General features: G+C 41.6%; 1 protein-coding gene across 2 annotated transcripts in view; it reads right to left on the bottom strand.

Annotated features, from left to right (window-relative positions):
- Nucleotides 1-26,860, bottom strand: part of KCNIP3 (potassium voltage-gated channel interacting protein 3) — a 160,312-nt gene that overhangs the window by 56,314 nt on the left and 77,138 nt on the right. Inside the window, exon 1 of one of the 2 annotated variants that reach the window (XM_044660787.1) lies at nt 13,329-13,431. The exons of the other annotated variant lie outside the window; for it this stretch is intronic. Coding sequence (XP_044516722.1) covers nt 13,329-13,431 — 103 coding nt within the window. Of the gene's footprint in view, nt 1-13,328; nt 13,432-26,860 lie in introns of those variants that run through there. 2 annotated transcript variants of the gene reach the window in all.

Genomic DNA, 26,860 nt, shown 5'->3' with positions numbered 1-26,860 from the left:
TGGCTAAAATGACAGAAGGGGAGAGTAATGAATGTTGGAGGGGATGTGGCAAAAGTGGGACATTAAAGCATTGCTGGTGGAGTTGTGAACTGATCCAGCCATTCTGGCTGGCAATTTGGAATCATGCTCAAAGGGCTATAAAAGAATGCCTTCCCTTTGATCCAGCCATACCATTGTTGGGTTTGTACCCCAAAGAGATCATAGATAAACAGACTTGTACGAAAATATTTATAGCTGCGCTTTTTGTGGTGGCAACAAACTGGAAAAGGAGGGTATGTCCTTCAATTGGGGAATGGCTGAACAAACTGTGGTATATGCTGGTGATGGAATACTATTGTGCTAAAAGAAATAATAAACTGGAGCAGTTCCAGGCGAACTGGAGAGACCTCCAGGAACTGATGCAGAGCGAAAGGAGCAGAGCCAGAAGAACATTGTACACAGAGACTGATATACTATGGTAAAATTGAATGTAATGGACCTCTGTACCAGCAGTAATACAATGACCCAGGACAATTCAGAGGGATTTATGGTAAAGAACGCTGCCCACATTCAGAGGAAGGACTGCAGGAGAGGAAACATATAAGAAAAACAACTGCTTGAACCCATGGGTCGAGGTGGACATGATCGAAGGTGTGGACTCGAAACTACCACACCAACGCAACTACCAACAATTTGGAAATAGGTCTTGATCAAGGACACATGACAAAACTAGTGGAAATGTGCATTGGCCATGGGTGGGGGGAGTGCGGGGGGCGAAGGGGAAAGTAGGAGCATGAATCATGTAACCATGTTAAAAATGAATATTAATAAATGTTTAAAAAAATTATCCTTCAAAGCAGAATCTTGACCTAATTAAAGGAAGGTTTTTGGTTTAAGACTCTTATGAACAAATCCCAAACATTACCACTTGGCACTACTTTCATGAGCTAATTCTCCTCCCATAATATATCAGGAAAAACATGTGATAATTAGAACCATCTGTGAGTTAAATGGGCAGTCTCAGGAGGCAGTGGGTTCTCCCTCATGGAAGCTCTTCAAGCAAAGACTAGATTGGCACAGTTTTTTTTAACACTTACCTTCTATCTTAGAGGTAATACTAAGCTTTGGTTCTAAGGCAAAAGAATGACAAGGGCTAAACAACTGGGGTTAAGTGACTTGCCCAGGGTCATACAGGTAGGACATATCTGAGGTCACATTTGAACCCAGAACCTCCCATTTCTAGGCCTTGCTCTATCCACTGAGCCACCTAGCTGCCCCTGGAAGACCAACATTGGAAATATTAAAGGACAGTACTTATAACTGTATATGGTCATTATTAGCTATGTTTTTGGACAGTGCCTAACACAAAGTAGTTGATTGACAAATATTTATTGATTGAAAGATTAATTATAATGGGAATTCATTTCCATTATGAATTGGACTAAATTACCAGAGGCCTCTTCCAACTCTAAATTCTGTGACTTTGTAAATATTAATCCCTTTGATTCATGTATCACATTTAACTTTTTCAAGGAATTTTCCAAAATCATATTTCATTCTCATAGCATATCATGAGGGTAACTATTGTTATCCTTATTTTATAGCTAAGGAAGCATGCCCAAAATCAATGTCTTGGCCAAAGTCACTTAGCAAATGAATGGCAAAATCAGACTTGACCCATTGATCTAGGAATGGGGAGGTCTGGGAGTTAGTGATATGATCCAAGGCTTATCCTCTTTGGCTTCAAATGGTAGAATCAGGGGCTCTGGGTAGGAGTTGCAAAAAGGCAGATTTCAACTACATATGATGAAAATTTATGAATATTTTGAGACCCTCACAAAACAAAATGAGCTACCTCTGGAAAGAGGGCATGTCCCCTCACTGAGGTTTTCAAGTAAGATCTAGAGGCCCACTTACTGCATCTGTGATAGAGAAGATCCTTGTTGAGGCCGATTGAAAGGGTCTCTGAAGACTAATTTTGAGCTTCTAAGATTATGTAACTTGAGGCAAGTACAAACTCTTGGAGCCACAATATCCTCATCTCTTATGAGCTGTATCAGAGAGTTCACCAGGAAATTTATTCTCATGTCATCTCATCTCATCCATCTTGTCTGCTCTCTTCTCTTCTCTCCTTCAACCTACTTCCATGAAAGAAACTGAATATGTTTAGTCTGAGTAAGAGTTGAAGTCCTTGAAGAAGAGGTTTTGGGAGAGGCCATCTTCTGAAGTCCTTAAAAATATACTAGTAACAATTCTTATCCCTCCCAAAGTAAAGAACTATGCTAATAATATCTTTGCACCTCACTTTCCTTATATGCCATCAAGGGGTTGGGCTCATCTGCGTCTCTAATCCCCTCCAGCTCTAAATCTTGTTCCTATGATGTTATAAACCCTGACTTGGACTCATTGGCTGTTTCTCCTACGAAGGGAATGGAGGTTCAATCCAATTAGAATTCATAAAATGATTTCTCCAATAGCATAATAGAAGAGTACTGGACCTAAGAGTCAGAAGGTCTATAACTATGTGACTTTAAGTAAGCAAGTCATGTGACCTCTCAGACTCCCATTTAAAAAATGAGTTGGGCAGGTTGAACAAGATGATCTAAGAGCCTTCTCTAGAACCATCAGTCTAGGAGTCTGAGAAAAATTTGAGACTTTAAAAAAAAAAAAAGAGACTTGCCCAGGGTCACACAGCTAGAAAGTGTCTGAAGCCAGATTTGAATCAAAAACCTCCCATCTCTAGGTTTGTCTTTCAATCTACTGAGTCACTTAGCTGCCCCCAAATTTCAGACTCTTTAGAGTATTAAAACAATCATCTGACTTGACCCAGCTCCAGCAAACTTTCCTAAAGCAAGATGATCGTAAAACCACAAGGTGGGAGCGGTAGGAAGCATGGGAAGTGGTTGTAATGATTCTTTCCCTCCTCCCTGCCCTAGGCTTCCTTCCCTAAGGAAAAAGTAACAGAGGAGCTAAATAGGAGAGGACAAATAAGTGAGATGGGGAAGAGGAGGACCTCCAAAGATTATTTTGGAGTATTTCTAAACCCCTCAGAAAAATTGAGATGAAAATCAAAAGCATAGAATTTTAGAGGTCATCCAAGCCAAGTATTCTCATCTTATAGATAAGGAAACTGAACTGAAATGACTTCCCAGGTAGAATCAGGATTCAAATGAAAGTCCCCCATGACTCCAATTTCCATTCTCTTTCTCCAAAATTACACTGCATCTCTTTTGTTCTCTAAGTAGGGGGCCCCTGGCCCCTCTTGCTCCATTCCCAACCTTGTTTCTCTTTTTTTCTTTAAAACCTCCAGGACAGATTATATACTTCACAATTTTCCAGTCCTACTGATGTTTAAAATCATTTTCACCTGTCCCTACAATACCTGCCCTCACACATTATTCTTTCAGTGGAGTGGGAGGAAGTTGAGCAGAGGAGGATAGAATGTAGGTTGAAGAGTGTAAGTTCTTTGAGGGCAGGGATTGTTTTGGTTTTTGTCTTTGTATCCCTAGTGCCTATCCTATCAGAGTGTCTAGTATATAGTGAATGATTAATAAATTATTATTGAATTGAATTACTTATTAAGATGAATTATTCTTTGGATGGCTCCCATTTGATTTTCCTCTTCGACATCCCCCCCCCCAATAGAAAAGAGGATGCAAAGAACTAATGTAAGCAGTTAGAGGCCAGGAAAAGGTTGGCCTTGCAAAGAGGTATCTGGAGGATATTGGAAAATATCAGTTCAATTGTGTCTAACTTTTGATGACCCCATTTGGGGTTTTCTTGGCAAAGATACTTAAGTGGTTTGTCATTTCCTTCTCCAGCTCATTTGACAATGAGAAAAACTGAGGGAAACAGGATAAAGTGACTTGCTCAAGGTCACCCAGCTAGTACTAAGGCCAGATTTGAATTCAGGAAGATGAGTCTTCCTGAATCCAGGCTCTACCCTCTAACCAATGCACTGCCTAGCTGTCCCTGGAGAATTATTGTTCTTTTTTTCCCATCTCCAATGGGAGTTTCTCCAAAAATCTCTCACCTCCACCTTCATCTTTTCTTTCCACTACCCTAATTCAAAATCTCATTATCTTGAGTGAGTCTAGCTAAACTTTATATTTCCTGCTGCATTGAATTCCTCCCTAAATTTAAAATCTAACTCAAAAATGCCACATCTTCTGTGAAATCTCCCTTGATCCTCCACATCAGTAATATCCTTGCCCCTCCCCACCTCACATAGCACTTTGTACCTGACTAATACCCTTTGACTACTGGATATAATAATAATATCTGGCATATATAAGCACTTCTCAGAATAGCACTTTGAGAGTTGGCAGGAATGTCATCAGCCATACAATCTAACATGCACACAAAAGGAATCCCCACAGCAACAAATGCAACAAGTGATTATCTAGAATCTACCAAAAGACCTCTAATAAGAAGAAACACATTTCCTCTAGGGGAAGCCTGCTCCACTTTGGGACATCCCTAATTGTAAGGAAGCTATACCACATGGAGGCCTAAATCTCCTTTCCTATGACATCCATCCACTACTCTTAGTTCTACCTTCTAGGGACACGCAGAACAAATCTAATCTTTCTTTGCTCTATAATATAGCACTTCAAGTGTTCTGAGACAATTATCATGGTTTTCATTAATCTTTCTTACCAAGATAAATATCCACCATTTTATTCAACTGATTTTCCCAGGACATGATCTCCAACACCCTCATCTCTGGTGTCATTTGTCATTGTTCTAAATGGAATAAAACAGCCTAGAAGTAGATGGATAGATAGATAACAGATGATAGATGGATACAGATAACATATAGATAGAACCAGATGATGCAGATGATAGAAATATAGAGATGTCAAATGGATATAGATGGTAGATATAGATGGTAGACAGATGCAGATGACCAATAGATAGATAGATAGGTAGGTAGGTAGGTAGGTAGGTAGATAGATAGATAGATAGATAGATAGATAGATAGATAGATAAATGGATGGAGAGATAGATAGATGGATAGATAGATAGATGAGTAGATAGGTAGATAGATGGATAGATAGATAAATGGATAGATAGATAGATAGATAGATAGATAGATAGATAGATAGATAGACAGACAGACAGACAAAGGTAAATGGATGACTAGATAGATAGGTAGATAAATGGGTGGATGGACAAAGGTAAATGGATGAATAGATAGATAAATGGATGGATAGATAGATAAATGGGTGGATAGATAAATAGACAGATAGGTAAATGGAAGAATAGATGACCGATAGATAGATAGATAGATAGATAGATAGATAGATAGATAGATAGATGGATAGATAGATAGATAGATAGCATGGTGTCTTTTGCATAGGAAGCAATTAATAAACCCATATGAACTGACTAATTGGAACAACTACACCCTGAAAGGAAAAAAAGCTGGGCCCACCCTCTGCCATGTCATAATCTCTTCCTTTCTGTCTCCACCTCCCTTTTCCTTTCAGCAGAGCTGAAATTCCCTCACGGGCCCTCAAAGATGTCCCAGCTGAAAAAGCAAGAGTTCCAGGACTCCCTCTTCATAAATGTTTCAGTTAATTAATTCTCCAAGAGTTCTCACTACAATCCTGGTATAGTCATCTGAGATTGTGAAACCTAATTACTATTTAATCCCCAACACCCCAGGAGAGGAAGGCAGAAAAATAAAGATGAGGCAGAGGGTGAAAGGGAGACAAAAGACCTTGTCTCTCTGTCATGCCAAGTTATTCATTTTAAAGTTGGTTTATAATAATAACAATGATGATGATATCAATGCTCATCTGACACATTATGGTCTGCCACATACTTTACATTTTTATGTACATTACCTCATTTAATCCTCACAACAACCCCATGAAATAGGTGCTATAATTATGACCATTTTACAGATGACAAAACTGAGAATCAGAGAAGCTAAATGAGTTGCCTGGGGTTATATAGTTCATAAGTGACTCAAACCCAAGTTGCTGTTGACTCTAAGATTGGCACAGGATCCATTGTACCACACTGCTTCAGTGTGGGCCAACTTCCAGGCTGTCAGTTGAACCATCATGACTGATCCAATTCAGTGGGTAAGAAAAGTTGAATAACCAGTCCAGGTTTAACCACCATATTGGAGAAAGTACATAAATCTGATTGATTACTCGGCAATAAGCTATTTAATCATAGCCAAAGCTTCCAGATAACCCCAAAGCAGTCACATGAATTATAATTCTATAGACTGTGGTCCTTTGATGAAAGTCTGAGTGCAACTTAAAGGACTTAAATATGCACTAAGACTTTTGGCACACTGTGTACAAATACACATATGTTTGGTTCTGGTTTTTCTTTTCTAATATTCATCTAGACTGGCATTAAGAAAAAGGGGAGAAGGGGAAAAAAAGGCAAAGGGATTTAGCATTTATATATAGAACCTACTATGTGCCAGGGACTGAGCTACTTTAAAACAATTATTATCTCATTTGACTTTCACAACAATTCTCAAAGGTAGATGCTATTATTAGTCCTATTTTATAAATGAGGAAACTGAGGTAAAGTGACTTGCCCAAGGTCACACAGCTGGTAAGTGTCTAAGGCTGGATTTGAACATAGGTCTTCTTGTCTCCAGTCCCAGTGCTCTATCCACAGCCACCAGGTCACCTACCCATCTCATCAAAAAGAGCTAATGTTTGGAACTTTGCCCTAAAAGTTATTAAACTATACATACATTTTAGCCAATGATACCATTACTAGGTCCTTACTTTGAGAAGTGATAAAAAGTGATAAAAAAAAAAGAGGGCAAGTACCTATATGTATAAAAGTACTTATAGCTATTCTTCTCATGGTGGCAAAAAACTAGAAACTAAGAGAGTTGGAAAATGGCTGAACATGCTATAGTATAAGTATCTTTTGGAATGCTATTGTATCTGTAAGTCACGACAAAGGGACTAGTTTTAGAAAAACCTGAAAAGATTTGTATGAACTGATACAAAGTAAAGTGAACAGAACCAAGGGAACAATTTATGCAATAACAACAATATTGTAAAGACAAACAACTTTGAAAGATTTAAGAACTCTAGTCAATACAATGGAACCAACCACAGTTCTAGGGACTCATGGTGGAACATGTTATCTACTTCCAGATAAAGAAGTGATAGATTCAGAGAATATCCTGAAGCAATCTTTTTTAGCTAGACTAATGTAGAGATTTGTTTTGTTAGGCTACACATATTTGTAACAAAATTTTTCTTGATTTTTTTAGTGGGTAAAGGAAGGAAAGAGAGGAGGGAGAGAATTTAGAGCTGAAAATAAAAATAAAAATAAAAATTTTTAAAGAAAGAGTTGAGATTCCTTCCCTTCTTTCTACTTACTATTTCTCTCCCACCTTCACATTCAAACGACTAATCTTATTGTCTGGGAATCTACACTGAAGGCACCAGGGTAACTAATGGGATGAAAGTAATCATCAAGCCCTCTGAGAATCATCATGCAGAAAAGAGTCTGAAGTAAAAAGTCTGAATTTGTCAAGAAATGTAATTTCACAGCTGTGTGACCTTTGACAAGTCACTTGACCCCCATTGCCCACCCTTACTACTCTTCCACCTAGGAGCCAATACACAGAAGTTAAGGGTTTAAAAAAAAAAGAAATGTAATTTCAGGGCGCAGCTGGGTAGCTCAGTGCATTGAGAACCAGGCCTAGAGAGGAGAGGTCCTAGGTTCAAATCTGGCCTCAGGCACTTCCCAGTTGTGTGACCCTGGGCAAGTCACTTGACCCCCATTGCCTACCCTTACCACTCTTCTGCCTTGGAGTCAATATAAAGTATTGACTCCAAGATGGAAGGTGAGGGTTTAAAATAAAAAGAGAAAGAAATGTAATTTCAAATCCATACAATAACTAGAACTAGATTAACATTGTGCTGCCAAGTAGAGATCTTGCTGAGTTTGCTTTAATAAACCAATCCAGTCCAACAAGAATTAATTAAGCACCTACTATGAGCAGGATAAGGCAGCTAGGTGGCACAGTGGAGAAAGTCAGGAGGACTCATCTTCCTGAGTTCAAATCTGGTCTCAGACACTTCCTAACTGTGTGATCCTGGGCAAATCACTTAACTGTTTGGCTCAGTTTCCTCATGTCCCAAATGAGCTGGAGAAGGAAATGGAAAACCACTCCAAATGGGATCATGAAGTGTTGGACCCAACCAAAACAACTGAATAGCAGTATTCCTTTGCTAGATGTCACAGTGGATAGAGCTCTAGATCTCGAGTTACAAAGACATGAGTTCAAATCTATCCTCAAACATTTATTGTATGACCCTAGACAAGTCATAATGCTGCTTGTCTCAGTTTTCTCTTCTGTAAAGAAGAGCATGATACTATAACTATGAATAAGTAGGTAACAATAATTCAAAATTAGCTTATCTGAATTGAGTATATAAACATGTTGTTATTGTGTATTCATTTCCATTTTTTCATGATCCTATTTGGGGTTTTCTTAGCAAAGATATGAGATGGTTTGCCATTTTCTTCTCTAGCTCATTTTCCAGATGACGAAACCGAGGCAAACAAAGTTAAGCAACTTGCTCAGAGTCAAACAGTTAAGTGTCCGAGACCAGATCTGAACTCAGGAAGATGAATGAATCTTCCTTATTTCAGGCTCACCCAGCACTCCATCCACTGTGCCACCAGCTGCCTATATAATAATAATGATAACAATAATAAAGTTTTAAAGGAACTTCTACAATGCTTGAAAAGCTTGTCCTCTTAAAATTAACATCCTGGCCCCTTGTCTCTTATCTTGTTCCTGCTATGCATTTGCCTCACAAAACTTTTTCCCATAAAAAAAAAAAAATAAAAACAAATTGTAACTCAGTTAGCCCTCACCTGGAACATTCAACAAAAAGCATTTTTAGAGTCCTTATAATGTAAGAAGCTCTCTATGAAATGATGGAGAAGCAGGTCAAAATAAAATAGACTCTACCCTCAAGAAGCTTCTTTCTGCATTGGAGAAGTAAATCATAGACATAGAAAATTAAATATGAAATATTTGCAAGCTCATTTCCAAAAAAAGGAAGGAAACTGGCATATATTGTTTTATTCTATTTTTAACCCTTACTTTCTGTCTTAGTAACAACTCTAATACAGAAGGTCAAAGGCTAGACAAACAGGGTTAAGTGACTTGGCCAGGGTCACTCAGCCAGGAAGTATCTGAAGTCAGATTAGAACATAAGTCCTCCAGACTCCAGGCCTGGATTCTCTATTTTTGCTACCTGGCTGCTCCCTAGCAGATATTTTTAGATAACACCATTACATTTTGAATTGCCTGGATTTGAACTCAGAGGCTCATAGATTTTTGAGCTAGGAAAGATCTAAGCTCATCTAGTTCTGACTTCAACCGGCCCGGTCCCTTCATTTTACAACTGATAAAACTGAGGTTCAGTCACTTGCACGTCCAATGAGCTGGGATTCCAACCCAGGAGTTCCAATTCCAAATCAAGTTCTTGTCCATCCACCCTGGGATCTGATTTTGAAGCCCCACTCTGTTCTGAACTGAAGCAAGTCATATCCTGGGTGGGATTCAGTTTTCTCAGTTGTAAAATGGAGTTCTATTAATGACTTTACATGCCCCTTCTAATGATCCCCTTGATTGCCTGGCCTAAATGGTGTAGAAAACTATGGAATAAGGGCCACATCCAATTATTTGAATTCACAATTGACTTTAGCACTGACCCTCCTCCCCCACATCCAGTTCCAACTATGAAAGGGAAAGGACTGGATGTATAAAATGCCATCTGGCAATTCACTGTGGTGTAAGCCTTCATCACCTCACACCTGGACTATTGCAATAGCCTGCTGGCAGGACTGCCTACCTCAAGTCTCTCCCCATTCCAATCCATTCTCCATTCAGCCACTAAAATGATTTTTCTAAAGCACAATTTCGATCATGTCACTCTCTCACTCAATAAATTCCAGTGGCTCCCTATTGCCTCCTGGAGCAAATACAAAATGCTATGTTTGGCATGCATCACCTAGTCCCTCCCACCTTTCCAGTCTTACTCTCCATATTACTCCCAATCTTTGATCCAGCGACACTGGCCTCCTGGCTGTTCCATTAACAAGCCACTCCATCTCTCGATTCTGGGCATTTTCACTGACTGTTTTCCATGCAGAATTTCATTCTGACTAGTAACCCCCCTGGTTTCCTTTACCTCCCAATTAAAACCCCACTTTCTACAAGAAGCTTTCCCTAAATTTTCTTAATTTAGGGGTTTCCTTTATTAATGGTTTCCTATTTATCCTGCATAGAGCTTGTTTTATGTTTATTTGTTTGTATTTTGTTGCCTCCATTAGACTGTAAGCTCTTTGAGGACAGGAACAGTCTTTTGCCTCTTTTTGTATCCAAAGTGTTTAGCACAGTGCCTGGAACACAGTTAAGTGCTAAATAAACATTTCATGATTCATTGATCAAAATCAGTGTGGATCTGGGTCCTCAAAAAAGTGTTAGATGGCATTGTCTCTCCAGTGCTTTACCGATAAATGCTTCTGCCTGGGGAAAATAGCACAACGTGTACATAGAGAGCATACTTTCAAACTGTTGCATTGGAGGGAAGAGAGGCAGTATGTCACAGAAGAATTCACCAAGGGAGGAGTTCACTTAGGATGCCACCATGGCATCTAGTAACTTCCTATATTAACTAATTATTTTTACTAACTAGGTGCTAAGATCTCTGTTTCTATGGTGCAAAAGGATGGCAAGTACTTGGTGCTCTCTAATTTTTGACACCATAGGGCAAAGTTCTTGTTGTCCCACCCTAGTTGGAGCTTTCTCTTTTATTATTGCTTAGTTATTTTCAGTTGTGACAGTCTCTTCCTGAACTTTTTTGAGATTTTCTTAGCAAAAATACTGGAGTAGTTTGCCATTTCCTTCTCTAGCTTATTTTACAGATGAGGAAATTGAGGCAAACAGGGTCAAATGACTTTCTCAAGGTCACACAGCTAGTAAGTGTTTGAGGCTGGATTTGAACTTAGGTGTTCCTGACTCTAGGCCCTTATCATCTAGCTGCCCTGGAGCTACAGGGAACTTTTTCTCTTTCTCTCCAACTCCTCCCTGACTGCAAATTGAAGGTTTTTTGTGTGCCTGTCACTTCATCCAATTTCCTGTCATAAGCTGATCCTTATGCCCCCAGTTCTTCTCTATCAATGCACAGATCAGTTTATGTAGCCTTAGGTCAAGCCCCTGGGCTCACTCCAATTTTATGGGCTGTGCTTCTCCCAAACAGGAAAAATCCCTGGAAAGCCAAGTTCACATCTTCTTAGACCAGCCTTTAGGCAAATCCCTAGCCACCTCCGTCCATCTCCCTTTCTTCTTTTGAGGAGGTTGATCCTAAGTTCCTTTTCTAGCTCTTACATTCTAGAATTCTATAATCTTATTGGGAATATAACCTCATACATTACACATGGGACCAGCTTAACTTTTTATATGAAGGCAAAATAGGGGGCACAACATTACCCTGATTCCAGATCCCCTCTTAGATAAAGCCTGCCTGGGCCACATGGAACAAGGGTTCCATACTTGAAGGCACATTAATACTTCCCATCCACCAACAACCCACACTACCCCATCTCATTGTCTCACTCCATTGCAAAGAAACACTAGCTTTCTCAGCCTGAAGACCTGAGCCATTCATCATCTAAGTTGGGGCAGCACCACTCTCTCCTAGAGAGAAAGGGGATTCATAGCCCTGTCCCAGGAGGCTCTGCACTACAGTGGCAGCACAAGATTCTAAGTGTAGGGTCCCTCTCTTCCCCGTCTCTCAGAGCTAGAGCTCCATGGGGCTAGGGTCAATAACACAAGGTCAGTACAATGCTGAGGCAAGCAGGACAGTGTCCTCTATCACTCCAGAATCTGGGGACACGCTGTGGCAACGGTGACCGATCCAATCCCAGCATTTCTGTATCCAAGAGCTGCCCTGGCTGGGCTGGGAGAGAAAAAGAGACTTGGGGGAGGGAAAGAGAGTACTCTTTGTGTGGTAGAGGGGAGAGGGAAAGAAAGGAAGGGGTGGGGGTCCAGAATAGAGTTTAGAAAGGCAGGGGGGGTTCACATTAAGGGGACCCACCTCCCTTCTGGTTCCTCTCAACCAGCCTGGCTGGTCAGATGCCACAGAAATGATGCATTGAAGAGGAAAGCAGGAGGCGGGGTGGGGATGGGGAGGGAGCCGCAGACAAGCGTCCTTGAGGGGTCCTGGGAAAGGATTCAATGTCTTGATTTAAGGGCAAGTGGAAGCCAGTTTGCTCTCCAGTTAATGCTGAGGTGGCGCTGTAGTAACTGATATGACAGTAACTGTCCTCTCTCTAAGGAGGATGCAATGGCTGCAGGTGGAGACAAATGACATGCCCCTAACCTCAGTAGGGTCTTCCTTCCTGCCAGAGAGGTGAAGGGAGTAGGCAGAAGAGGAGACCCATTAAGCCAGGAGTTATTTGTCCCTAGTGACTTGATCAGATGGAAAGATGGTTTGGGTAGGTGTAGGAATCTCTGCCCCCAAACTTTATCCCTTCCTCTCCTGTTACCATCATGTGGCTCTTTCTTTGTCACCCTCAGTAGCTTGGGATGGCATGGGAACGCTGGGTTGCTCTCCCCACATACATATTTCATGGCCTGAGAATAAAAGCAGGATTCTGGGAATCCCAGTGTCTCAGAGAAAATGGGCCTTGGTGAGCACAGACTACATCAAGGCTCCAAGCCAGCTTTTCACTGTTGTTAACCCTAAATCCTGGCTAAACCATCCAGTGTTCCTCCTGGACAAGTGTGTTTAGAAGAAAAGCTACAGGACCTCACTTTTTTCCCTTTTACCCCCTCATGTCCATTCTTGGTCACCTCCAACTTCTTCTCCCTCCCCCAACAACATCACAGTCATCCAATACAAGGAAAGGACTATGGGGGTTAATGTTGATGGTGACTAACTTAAAGGGGCCACAACAGCCCAGAAAACAAGGGGCTGGTCAGAGGAAAGAGCTCAGTGCCTCCATATAATAAACCTCTTCTTACATCATCCCCCAAAGAACTATCATCTTCATATTGCCCAGAATTTCCTCTGGAGATGGGAGGACCCACTAACTTGGTTAGGGATGGGAAAGGCGACAGAAAGGTAGGACACCCTGCTTCTCACCATCCCCCAGACCAGGATGACAGCTCTAGTGCTGTATAAGGACAGAAATTGGTGGTGGTGGGGGGGTCCCTCTAAAGATCCAGAGGTGCTGTGGAGAGAGCCTCCAAGAGTCCCATCTGCCCAGAAAGAAGAGGATAGAAAGGGGGGATTACGGAGGCCCAGAGGAAGCACAGCAAAGATTACCTTCCATGGACATAGGTTCCAGGATCCCAAACTGCTTGAGGACAGCAATGAAGAGCAACACCACCACCGCCATGGCACAGAGTTCCATGCCCTGGATGCCCATGGTGGGCGGAGGTCCGGTGGGGCTGGGGCCACTCCACTTGTCCCCCTGGCCAGCTCAGTTTCTCTGGGAGAGTGACCCAGACCGAGCACTAAGCCCAGTCTCCTGGGCGATAGCAGGAGAGGAGCCAGCGGTTCCCTGGTACCCTGCTGGCTCCCTGGTACCCTGACTCTCTTCCTTTCTCCCTCCTTCCCCCCTCCCTCCCTCCCTCTGATCAGCAGCTGGGAGGCTCACATCCCCCTGTGTCTGAGATCTCTAAGCAGGCAGGGACCAGGGGACTGCAGGAGTCAGGAGCCAGGAGGGGGACGGAGAAATTGGCCTTGCTGAGCCAAGAAGGCAAGAGATGAGGAAAGAAAGCAGAGCGGGGAGAAGCAGCAACTTTCCGAGTCAGCCGGCAAACTTTACCGCCCAGCGTAGCTCCCGGCAGCCCCAGGCATCCTGGGCACAGGCGTCTCCATCGGGAGCTACCCACTTCCAAGACCAGCAGGGTGGAGGAATGAGTGCAAGGGGGAGGGAAAGGTCCCAAGTGGGTGACGCGCAGGGGGCGGGGGTCACTACTGGGCTGCTGGGGACTGGCGGGCAGCCCGGGGAAACCCCTCGACTCCCTCCCAGCCTCCATCCCGGTTCCCCGTGCTCTCATTGGCCTGAGAACCGCTATAAAACAATTACAACCCCCACTCCCCCGCCCAGCCCCCTGTGTCCCACCCCTCTGAGAGCACTCCCAGGGAAAGGGGGAGGAGGGAGAGAGCCAGAAGCCTGGGCTGGGTGGGTCGTTCAGCTCTCCTCCCCTTTCTTTCCTCCACTCCCTCTTTCTCTGCCCCTCCCTGGTCCTGTCTGCATTGATTGAGATAAAGGATCGCCATGACAACGCCAGCCATCCCAGGGGAACACCTTACCCGCTGGTGGTAATAGCGCGTTGCTTTAGGGAGGAGGGCATGAGCCCTGGGAGTGGGCAGGGTGTCCTGGGAGAAGAAGGTGATCTCACATTGTGCTAGCAGCCCAGGAGAAGAAAGACTGCTAAAGGGAGGGAAGGAGGGGAAAAAGGGGGAGGGAGGGAGTACAGAGAAGGGAGGCTCCACTCTCCGGAAACAAAGTTCACCTTGGTTTACCACTTTAGGAAGGGATTCTTTGCTTGGCTCTGATAACAGAACTTCACTCTCTCCTTTACACACACTCTGAAGCCCACACCACAAACAGAAAAGGCTCCTTCATGTCCAAATGCCTAGATATCATATAATCTGAAATTCTACCATCAGAAAATCCATTCTCTTGGATTAAACACTGGCATTCCAGGCTCTTCTTTCCAAGTGTTTACTTCTGGGAGGAGGTAGCTCATGGAGTCCAATTCTAAAACCCTATCATTCTGCCCTCATTAACACCCAAGTGTGAATTTTCCTCCAGACAGCTTGAAGGCACTGAACAGGATTGGAGGTGGGATGGGATGATAAAACAGGTTTGGGGGTTGTTGGTGCCTCTTTGTGGGAGTTAAATGTCTCTCAGTCTTCAAAGAGCTTACACACACACACACACACACACACACACACACACACACACACACAAGCTCCTTTCTACATGGTTCAAGAAGGGAGCACCAGTCTCTGTGCACCAGCATACCGGTACTTGCTGGGGATACAGGCACCTACCTGATCATGAAACAGTGATAGATAATGTGAGGGGGAAAGCCAACAGAAGAAAACAGTATACTGAAAAAAGAGGGCCAAGAGTCTCAAAGGACTGTAAACATGGAGGGGGAAAGGGCAAGGAAGTATGGTCTTTCCTTGGGAATATTGCCTGTGCAGTGACTGGTAGCAGGCAATGCACACAATTTTATTCTACAAGAATTAAGTTCCTTCTGAGTGTAAGACAAGGCATTTTGCTGAATAAATGCTAGTGATATGAAGAAGAAAAATGACCCAGTCTCTAACCTCAAGAAGTTTTACCAACTAATGGAGGAAGCAGGGAAGGAATGATCCATAGAACACAAATATCTTGAAGTCAAAGACCATTTCCTCACCCAGTCATTGTATCCCTTTAGCTGTATGAACAACTTGAGTTGAATTTGAGAAATATGCACAAGGTTAGTGTCCACAGGACCTTTTTTAACTCTAAAAGCTGTACTCTAGACTTTTCTACCAAACTCCAAAAACTCTTCAACCTGGAGGGTCACTCCAGCCCAGGAAGGACCTGTTACCACTGTGACCTCTCCCTCTAACTCTTCCAAGAACCTCAATTTAAGGAGGTTACCCAGGTACCATGATGTCTCATTCCTCTCCAAGCTGTACTCTGTACTCTTTAGACCTTCTTTACTGTGACACTATAAGACCATCCCTGCCTTCTAATCACCCACCTACCACCACCACCTCTTTTACAGCTTCTTTATATGTCCTCTTTCTTCATTAGAATGAAAACTCCATAAGGGCTGGGATTGCCCTTCTGCTCCTACTTGTATTCCCAGCATTTAGTACAGTGCCTGGCACATAGAGTGCTTAATAAATGCTTGCTGAGTGACTGACTGATTGCATTTAACATCTAAACCAATCCTCTAATTGGATAGACAAGGAAACTTGACTTCTTCAAGGTCACATGGAATGCAGAGTCAGAATATAGTAAGGGCAAAAGAGAAAATCCTAACACAGCTCCCAGAAAATTCAAGGAAGAAGCAATCTCCTAGCAGGCTAGGAAGTAGAGGATTCCTCAAAAGGAGAGAAAAGAAAGGACTCCCAAGGAACTATTTAGTCAGTTCTATCCATAAGCCAAAATTTCGCCAGAGGTAGGTTTGGAATCCATCTTTAGACTCCAAATTCATGGTCCTTTACAGTTCATAATGCTTCAATCTGTCAAGTATTTACTAAAGTCCTAGAAGATATTCCAAAACCTCTTTCTCTCAAGCCTCTGGCACCTCTCCCTAACTCTCTCTCTCATTTCTCTCTCTCTTTCTCTCTCTCAGCTAACAACTTTATCTTTTTCTTTACAAAAAAAAAAAAGAGTTCATTCTACATGAAATCCCCCTTCTCCTCCTTTTCTCTGCTTTTTTCATTCAAAACCTTTCATTATTGTCCCTAGCCCTCATCCTTCACTCTCTCCTTTGTCCTAGTCTTGCAAAATTAAGTAGTCATTTTCCTTGCTAAGGCCAGCCCTCTCCAGATGCCCTTGATCTCTGCCTTTCCTGTCTTCTAGAAGACTGAAATCTCAATCGTGTCCTCTCTCAATTCTTCAACCTGTCTTAATCCATTGGTTCTTTCTTTCTCTGCTGCCCTTAAACATGACTAAGTCTTCTTCATCTTTATAAAACCTTCACCATACACGCCTTAACAAAGACTAGCATATGCTAAGAATGCCTCTAATAGTGTCTCTCCATGTGGAAGAGACTGAGGAGCCTCCTTCTTGGAAAAAAACATTGGAGCAAAAGTAGACATTTTGTAACTGGTTTTGGCTAGGTTTGGCTTGATTCCACATGGGAAATGGGAATTCTGATTCACAGTGAATCTATGCCATGAAGACATTCCAAAAGCACCAGTGACCTTCATTCTTTCCTCTTCAGTGGCTCGTTCTTGGAGAATCTAATTCTGAAGATGTGAGTAATGGCCTTGGGTTCTCACTCCAATGCCGAGATGTGGTCCTATGAAAGGGACTTTTGTCCTTGGCCTTATGTTTGTTCTTTTTCATTTTAAATGAAGGAATTGGAACTTCCAGGCTTATGAGTTTTACAAGTTAAGGAGATCAAGTCTTATGGGCAATCTGGGTTTTGTAGCCATCTCAGTTCTGGTGCCCTGAAGAGTAGGGAGTGACCTGCAGGACTCAGCTCAGTAGTAGCTGAAATATGGAGTTATCTAACAGTCATCCTCTATCTGGACATGAACTTGTTAACATGAGATATTTTCTTGACCTCCATGAGCATTTATTCATGCTTCAAGCATTTTCTGGCCACCTACAACTCCACAGCAGTTGCCTTGCCCTCTGTTTGTCCCTTTTTTTTACAGATATATACTGCTGCCTGATGTCCAGCAGATCATCTCCATTCTCTCATTTCTTTAATCTCTCCCAGTCAAATGCCTCCTTCTCTACCATCTACAAACCCAAGCCCTCACTTAATCCATCCTTGTCTGATAACTGCCCTCCTATATCTCTCCTTCCTTTTATGGCTAAACCTCTTGAAAAAAATCTACATCTGGGGCTCTCCAATTCCTTTCCTCAATTTCTCTTCTTAATTCTCTGTATTTCAGCATCTACATCATCATTCAATTGAAAGTGCTCCCTCTCAATTCACTCTTAATTTTTAAATCTAGCAGCCTTTTCTCAATCTTTATCCTTCCTTATTTATCAGCAGCCTTTGGCAGTGTCAATCACTCTCTTCTTGATATTCTCTTATTCCTGGCTTTTATGATATTGTACTTTTCTGCTTCTCCTACCTGTCTGAATGTGCCTTCTTAGTTTCCTTTCTTGGATCTTCATCAAGATCATGCCCCCTAATCTTTCTCCTGATCTCCAGCCTCACATCTCTAATCACCCATCATACATCTTGAACTAGATGTTTCAAACATATATTAAATTCCCAAACTGAACACATTATTTTTCATTCCTATCTTTCCATTCTTCTTACACATCACAATCCCCAAGTACTAAACAGTTTACTGCCTTTTTTTCTATTTCTTATACATGACATTCCATCTCCTGGCTGCTCCTCATCCTAGGAACTCTCTCCATTCTCTTCTCAGCTCATCTCTGCTTCTTGGTTTCCCTAGCTTCCTTCAAGTCTCACCTAAGATCCTTCTCCTCTTCTGGCTTCCTACAGGACTATTCTGCAAATTGCCTCATATGCTCTACCTTGAGGCAGCTAGGTCAAGTAGTGGCTAGAGAACTGGGCAGAAGTTCAGGTCACCTGAAGTCCTGAGTACTTCACAAGGTTGTTGTATCAAATGAGATCTTATTTGTAAAGAGCTTAGCACAATAACTGGCACATAGTGGGTGCTATTTAAATTTCACTTAACTATTTGCCTCAGTTTCCTCATATATAGAATATTAATATGGACTATACATATATATGTATATATATATATATATATATATTCTATAAGAATCTTTCTCGGACCCATTAATCTTAGAGCCTTCCCTCCAAGATTAGGTCAGACTTCACCTATATTTCTATCTTTCATAGTTATTTGTATGTTTTCTTCCCAATTCACTTGTGAACTCCTTGGGATCTTTTTTTGTCTTTCTTTGTATCCTCTGTGCTTAACATAATGCCTGATATATAGTAGACACTTAATGTCTTTGACCATTGACTACTGGGATCAATATTATACAGAAAGTATGCTAAATCTGAGCTTATAATCTCCAGAGACTGAGTTGAGATAAAGGGAGAGTACCCTTCCAACTCAAGTGTTGGGTAGGGGGAAAGGTTTGTACCTTTATCTTGCTTTCTCTTCAATAAATATCTCTTTGTAAAAACTAATCAACAGTAAGTGGTTAAATGGGATGGAGTACTAGATACTAGTTGCCAGGGGAAGAGACACAACCAGTGGGGCTCGAGATGACATATTTGCTATTGTCTCTGCAGGGGTAGCTAGATGGCATAGTGGCTAGAGTGCAGGACCTGAAGTTAGGAAGATGAGTTTTCGTGAGTTGAAATTTGACTTCAGACACTTAGTTGTGGGAGTGGCTTGATGGGCAAGTCGCTTAACTCTATTTGCCATGGTAACCTCATTTGTCAAATGAGCTAGAGAAAAAAAATGACAAACCATTCCAGTATTTTTGCTAAAAAAAAACCTCAAACAGGGTCACAAAGAGCCAGACGTGACTGAACAACAAACATTTTCTCTCTCTCACCCCCTCCTCCCCAGAATATCTAACAATGATCTCTGCACAGGTTGTATCCTCCAGTAGAATGTCAACTTTTTGAGAGCAAGGACTGTTTTTCATTTTTGTCCCCAATGACCATCCAATAGAGGTTGCTCAAGAAATGTCTGTGGGACAGAAATGAATTGCTGATGTGATTTATCCATGGTCACAGAGCTGGTTAGTGACAGACCCTGAACTCAAATATAGATCTTTCAACTAGCCGGTCTAGTCTTCTTTCTTGTAGTTCCAGACTGCCTCTCTTTGGGCAGCTAGGTAACACCTCCTAGATCAGGGATTGGCAACCTTTTTGGCTGTGAGAGCCATAAACGCCACATGTTTTAAAATGTAATTTCACGAGAGCCGTACAGTGCTCACAGTGTGCACTCCTGTAACAGCGCCTGAAAAAAAAATGGACTTTATGGCTCCTGCAGAAAGAACCATATCTGGCCCTCAAAAGAGCCAGATATGGCTCGAGAGCCATACGTTGATGACCCCTGTCCTAGATAGAGGTCTGGGCCTGGAATCAGGAACACCTGAGGTTCAAATCCAACCTCAGCTACTTACTAGCTGTGTGACCCAGGACAAGTCACTTTACTTCCTTATTTGCCTCAATTTTCTCAATGGTAAAATGGAGATGATAATAGCACTCACCTCACAAGGTTGCTGTCAGACTCAAATGAGAACATATTTGTAAAATATTTAGCACAGTGGGTAGCACACAGCAGATGCTTAATAAATGCTTGTTCCAGGGGCAGCTGGGTAGCTCAATGGATTGAGAGCCAGGCCTAGAGATGGGAGGTCCTAGGTTCAAATCTGGCCTCAGACGCTTCCTAGCTGTGTGCCCCTGGGCAAGTCACTTAACTCCCATTGCCTAGCCCTTACTACTCTTCTGTCTTAGAACACAGCATTGATTCTAAGATGGAAAGGTTTAAAAAAAAAGTTTGTTCCCTCGCCATATTACTGAAGAATTTGAACAACCCTATTCTTAATTAGAGCTCTTGATGGCAAATAAAGAAGTAAGAAATTATATTTGTTAAAGTTAAACCCACTGATGTGCTTAAGTCCTTCAAACAGCTTAAATAGCTTAAATATGCCCCTTACGATCTCATTTGCTCAGTCCAAAAAGCAAACCTTTTGACTCCACAAATGGAACAAGTCAGCCTTATTCCAAAGCAAGTTATCATCAAAAATCCAAATAAGTAGAACCTACTGTAATCTGTACAGGGAGGTTTGTTGGGTTTTTTTTTTCCTTGAGGGCTGAGATCTCCTTCCTCATCCCACAAATAAAGGGGCATTAACACTTGGTTGGCACTTAGCAGTTGCTCTTGGGCATACATGCACAGAAGGTCAAGCCTCCAAGTTCATGGTGGGAATGTCATTGGTCCCAAAGGAGGTCACCTCCTTCCCACTCCTTGCCCTGCTGCCTCAATTTCCTCCCCAGACTAGGATGGCTCTCCCCCATTTTACTGAGAATATCTTCAGTGGCTCCCATAAACACTGAGCTATAAACAAGACATTGATTCCCCTGTTGTGCGCTGTAAAATATTAAAGATGCTAAAATGGATAATAGCTCGGAGAACAGAGCGCCCACTCTGCATTAGCAGCCCTGGCCAATTGGCTTAATGGACTGGAGCCGGCTGCCTCCCTAGCAGGCTTCCTTGCCTGCCTGCCTGCCTGCCTGACTGCTAAGGTCCAGGGCATCCGGGATAAGACTGAGATGTTCTCTCTCTTCTCCACCCACTCCCCTGGCTGTTACAGGAGACTCACCTAGGGCCTAGAGCCAGACATCGGTGGTCAGCCTCCTTAGCAGGAAACAAACCCCTTGCTGGACAAGATCAATCACCCTGACTACTGGCCATCCCCTTGAAGGCACTCAGTCATCTCCTGATTTTCTTTCTTTGTACCAACATTCAGAGCTTGCTTATATTGTAGCATTTGCCTCAGGCAGAGCTGCAACAAGGAATTCCAGAACCTGAGACAAATCCAGTTAAGCTAATGGAAGGGTGAGGGGAGTTGTTGCTTATGTTGGGATGGAAGCAGAGGTCCAGGAAGGAAGGAAGGAAGAAGGGAAGGAGGGAGGGAAGAAAGGAAGGAAGGAAGGAAGGAAGGAAGGAAGGAAGGAAGGAAGAAACCTTATTGGGTTTTTTTTTTCTTGAGGGCTGAGTAGCACAAATGTAATCCCTCTTCTGCATCACCATCCTTCAAACGCTTGAAGACTGCTACCCTATTCCTCTCCCCTATTGTCCCCAACCATCTTCTGCAGGCTAAACATGTCCAGTTCCTATAGCAATCTTCTTCATGCTAAATGGTTTCAAGCTCTCTATCATCCTGGTTACATCCCAGTTTGTTAGTGTCCTTCCTGAAAGGTAGTATCCAGATTACAATACTCCAGATGTTATTCTTATTTTTGTTTGTCTTTCATTTTGAAGAAGACCAATGACATCATGGGGTGACTTATCTATGAACTAGATTTAAGTGAAGTAGAATTGTATCAAGTCATCAGTCTTATTCTCTCTTCTAGAGTCACTGATGTCTGGTGACAAGTCAAGAAAACTGGTGATGGCTCAGGATGCAGTGGATGATCTTGGCATCTTTGATGTCTGAACAAGCTCTAAGCATTTCATAGTGCCTGCTTCTACTACTTTCATAAAGGCTGTTGGAATAAATTATTTGAATAAATTATTCTCATCTACCCATTCTGCTAGGGAAGTCTTCGTGTGCTTGGGTTAAACGCCTCCTTTCCCCACTGGTAAGTTTGAAGCCTACTGGTTAACCTCAACCTGGTTTAGCCTTTCCATTGGCCTTTGGAAGACTTTCATCTTTTACTCTTTGGCAACTCATAGCCATATGAGACTAGGCAGAAACACTGGAAGAATGTTGTTAAAAAAGAAGAAATGTGGGGTCATTAAAAACATTGCACAGGGGGCAGCTGGGTAGCTCAGTGGAGTGAGAGTCAGGCCTAGAGATGGGAGGTCCTAGGTTCAAACCCGGCCTCAGCCACTTCCCAGCTGTGTGACCCTGGGCAAGTCACTTGACCCCCATTGCCCACCCTTACCACTCTTCCACCTATGAGACAATACACCAAAGTACAAGGGTAAAAAAAAAAAAAAAAAAAAAAAAAAAAAACATTGCACAATTTCCCAAAAGATGAACCAGCCCTCTCTCTTCCTCCTCTTCAATTAATTGTCCAGATCCAGTGTTTGTCCAAGATATATTAGGTTTTAGTGGACCATATCTATGAATTATCTCTCCACCGAGTATCATAATCTGGACTATAGGAAATAAGAACAAAACAAGGACTTGTCCTGTATGGAAGCCCTGTTTAAGTGAACTTTTCATCATGATGTGGCTGTAATACCAAGTTGCCAAACTCCCTTTAGTGGAATTCAAGTTCTGTTGAGTCCTAGCAAGCAGGAAAGACTTTGAGCACAGGCCTGGTGATGGCCTGAATGACTCTTGCCTCTAACTACCAACCTAGCTAAGTAAGTTGATTTCAAAAGAATTAAGGATCTCTAATTTTGATGTTTTTTCACTCCATTGGGTCAGATGGCATTCAACTCAGGAGTTGCATTATATCCAAGAGTTATTGTGATCATAAAAGCCATCATTCTACAGTTAGGTAGAATTACTCTTAATTTAGCTGGAATGGTCCTCAGGCAATACACATAGCCCATCACTGGGTCCTAGAGCCACAAATAGTATGGGGTTACCAAAGCTTTGCCCCAGGACACCAAATTTAAGGAACTTTCTTACCACAATGACCATAGCCTTCATACATTGGCCTTGTTCTCCACCATTCCACTCCAACCCCAAAGGACTATCACCATGACATCCCTCTTCCAAGCCTATATTTTCTTCAACAAACTCCACAAGAACAATCTCTAAGTGGGTGAGCATCCCCTACTCTCCATGTGAAGATAATTACACTTTGGAAATAGTCTTGTCTTTAGAGTCAAAGAACTTGTGTTCAAATCTCATGTCTGACACTTTGCCCCTTTATGACATTAGGAAAATCATCGAATCTCCTTCTGCCTCAGGTTCCTAATCTGTAAAATAAGAGGGTTGGACTAGATAGTCTTTGACAGCACCATGATGGGGCTTTAGTGAGTGAAAAAAACAGATTGAAAATAACAGAACCATAAACTTCCTTTCCATTTTTAAGGGATTGTAAAGTTTTTTTTTTTCAGTGTTATATTGTAGCTAGCAACAAAAAACATCAACAAACTTTCTCCTTGGAGGCCCCAGAGGATCTCCATCTGCCATTGTTTCTGACTCTAAGTTCAAGGCTATTTCCATGACAATATGGATTGTTGCTTAAGTCACCAGAATTTCAGAATCTCCAGCAGACGCCTGGAAAAGATTTGAACAAGTTGTTCCATTCCCCATCAAGGCAGAGCTTTAAAAGGTTCTTCTACTATTTCATGTTCCCCTGTTCCCCTCAATTATCCTGAAAGCAAAGGAGAAGATAGTAGGTTGGACTCCTTCCCAACAGGGCCTTCGAGTGTGGAAGCAGCTGTTCCTTTGTTGAATTATCCCACTATTCCATCAACAAAATCAAAATCTGATCAGAAAGACCTAAATCCAATTGAAAATCTAGAGTCCCCTGAGAGCATGAAACCCATGACACATCCGCAGAGGCAGTACAGTGGGATAGAAAGACCACAAACTATATTTGGAGAAGAGATCTGGATTTTTTAATTCCAAATATGCCACATCACAGAAATGGAATTTAGGAGTTGGAAAGGTCCTCAGTGGTCATCTAGCTCAATCCATAACTGAACAATAATTCTTTCTACAATATGGTCCATAAATAGTCCTTCATTTTCAAAAAGGGCCAATGATATCAGAAGGTACACTGGCTAAATACAAGTCAGGTGGTTCATTAGGATTCACAACCTTTTTCTATCTTTTAAAAAATAATACTTCCCATCTTAGAATCAATACTGTTTATTGGTTTCAAGCCAGAAGAGCATAAGGGCTAGGCAATGGGGGTTAAGTGATTTGCCCAGGGTCACACAGTTTGGAAGTGCTTGAGGTCAAATTTTGAACCCAAGACTCCTAATTTTTTCTTGCATTGCACACTATGACAAAGTCAGCACTGCCCCATCCACATTTATGGAATTTGTTTTTGATCTCTTTAATTCAGTTCAGTTCTATTCAATTCAACAAGTTTTTTTTAATACTTTTTCATGTTTACTTGATTCATTTTCTTTCCCTCCCCTCTCCCCGAGCCAACAAGCAATTCCAATTCCACTGGGTTTTACAAATGTTATCACTTAATACCTATTTCCATATTATTCATTTTTTACAATAGAACAATCTTTTAAAACCCAAACCCCAAATCATATACCCATTTAAACAAGTGATGAGGTCATATGTTTTTCTTCTGCCTTTCTGCTCCCACAGTTCAGTCTCTTGATGTGGAGAGCATTCTTTCTCATGAGTTGCTTGGGATTGTCCTGGATTACTGCCTTGCTACTAGTAGTAAAATCCATTACATTGGATCATTCCACAATTCAACAAGTATTTTTAAGGACTTACTCTAGGCAAGGACCATAGATTTTCTTGACTTTTCAACCACTGACTCCTTCAGTTGCAATCTACCTGGTAGTTTTTGACCCTGTGCAGAGATGGACATTACAAGGAAACATCTCTGGCTCTATTGAGCCTTCAAGCCCAGTCCGGCACTTTGTCAAATACTTCAGTGCAAGAAGACAAAGGAAAAATGCTCCAGGGAAACAACTTAACACCTTTCACTCACTTATCAACAATCATCCCAGTCAAGAAGAGGCACTAGACACAGATTATTCTGTCTCACCAGTTTTTATGTAATTATCCCATCTACAAATTGCCATTCTTCCTTGTGCTTAAGTCTAATTTCATTGGTCACTCAAAAGGACATGCAATCTCCAAATATCCCTTGATCAGCACTTCTTAATGACTTCTCAGTTATGCTCAATCAGTCCCAGTTCTTGTTTATGAGTTCTCAGTTGAGTCCTTGATGACTGTGTTTCCAACCGTCTGTTCCCATGGCTATGTGCCAGTGTCAGCACTTAATCAGCCATGGTTCCTTGTTTCTCTCTTTCTCAACTGTCATTCTGACCATCAGACACCTTGCAAAAATGCAGGGAATTTACTTTCCCAACAATGTCCCTCAATTGGAGATTATATATGGCTTTCTAGTTTTTACCATGACCCACCCCCTACACACACCTCCATCATGAGGATGTGAAATTACTTTCCTCCAGAGCCCCCAGTTTTCAACTCTCTAAGTTGATCAGATGACTACTTTTCTAGTATGGTATAGATATGATTCTTGCTGAGGTATAGATCAGAATGGGTGACCTCTGAGATTTTTTCCAACTTTGAGAAGTCCCTTTCCCCTATCTCTCCTTGCCAAAAACCAGTCTGCTAGTTCCCCCTTAAGATATTCTGTGTTCCAGTCAACCATTGTTGATTTTTCACATATATAACATTCTATTTCCCATTTCCATGCTGTTGCACAAACTGTCTCATCTGACTAGTCTATCTTATCTGTACTTCAAAATCCTTAGCTCCTTTCGAAGTTCAGTTTAAGTAGTCCCTCCTATAAGACAACTTTCCCATTTCCCTTGTGCAAATACTCTCAAATTACTTTGCATTTATTTTATGTAACTTTGTATTTCCACATCTGTGTACATGTCATTTCCCCCAATGAAATGGAAACTTGTTTGAAGGAGCTTCATTTTGGTCTTTGTATATTCACTGTCTTTCACAATCCCTGGAACACAAGAGGTGATCAATAAATGGTTGTTGGACTCGATAAATTTAATAGCATTCCTCAGGATCTGCTCCTTCTTCCTCCTGAAGTTCTAGACCAGGTCAACAATTCTTCATGCCCAGATTACTGAAAAAGTTCTTGGCTAGCTCTCCAAAAACTTCCCCACACATAGAGGTCAGTACAGGAAACCCAGGTAGCTCTGATTGAGACCAAATAGGGCCCAATTACCCCACTCAAAACATGGGAGGTGGAGCCTGGCCCTAGAGATAAAAAAAAACACAAGAAGATACAATCTACTATAAAGAATGATATTTAATCCAGAGATGAAAAAAAAAAACAACACCAACCTGAAAGAAGGCAACTCCATAATAATTGGAAGAGGAACAGAAACTCAAAGGAAAATTTAGATTATACTACATGAATGCCTGCCTAGAAGGAATAAAACGAGATTTTAAAAATGAAAGAAATACTCTGGAGAAAAGAATTGAAAAGAAAAACAGTTGGTTAGGATAGGAAACAATTCATTGAAGAATGGTTGAACAAATTACATTCTATGAATGTAATGGAATATTATTGAGCCATAAGAAATTATTAAATAGTTGATTTCAGACAAACCAAAGAATACTTGTAAGAACCAGTGCAGAGTATAGTAAATAGAAACAGAAACTATTGATATAATAACAACAGTGTATATATGAACAACCTTGAAATATTTAGAAATCTGGTTGAAGAAACAACCTAATAGACTCTAACAGACATGATGCAACCTACTATCTGATTCAGCAATGCTAAATCTCAAGATATAAATTAAGACATATATTGTTAAATGCATTT

Source organism: Gracilinanus agilis, chromosome 2 (genome assembly GCF_016433145.1).
Source record: "Gracilinanus agilis isolate LMUSP501 chromosome 2, AgileGrace, whole genome shotgun sequence".
NCBI lineage: Eukaryota > Metazoa > Chordata > Mammalia > Didelphimorphia > Didelphidae > Gracilinanus > Gracilinanus agilis.
This window is presented reverse-complemented; position numbering and strand designations above follow the sequence as displayed.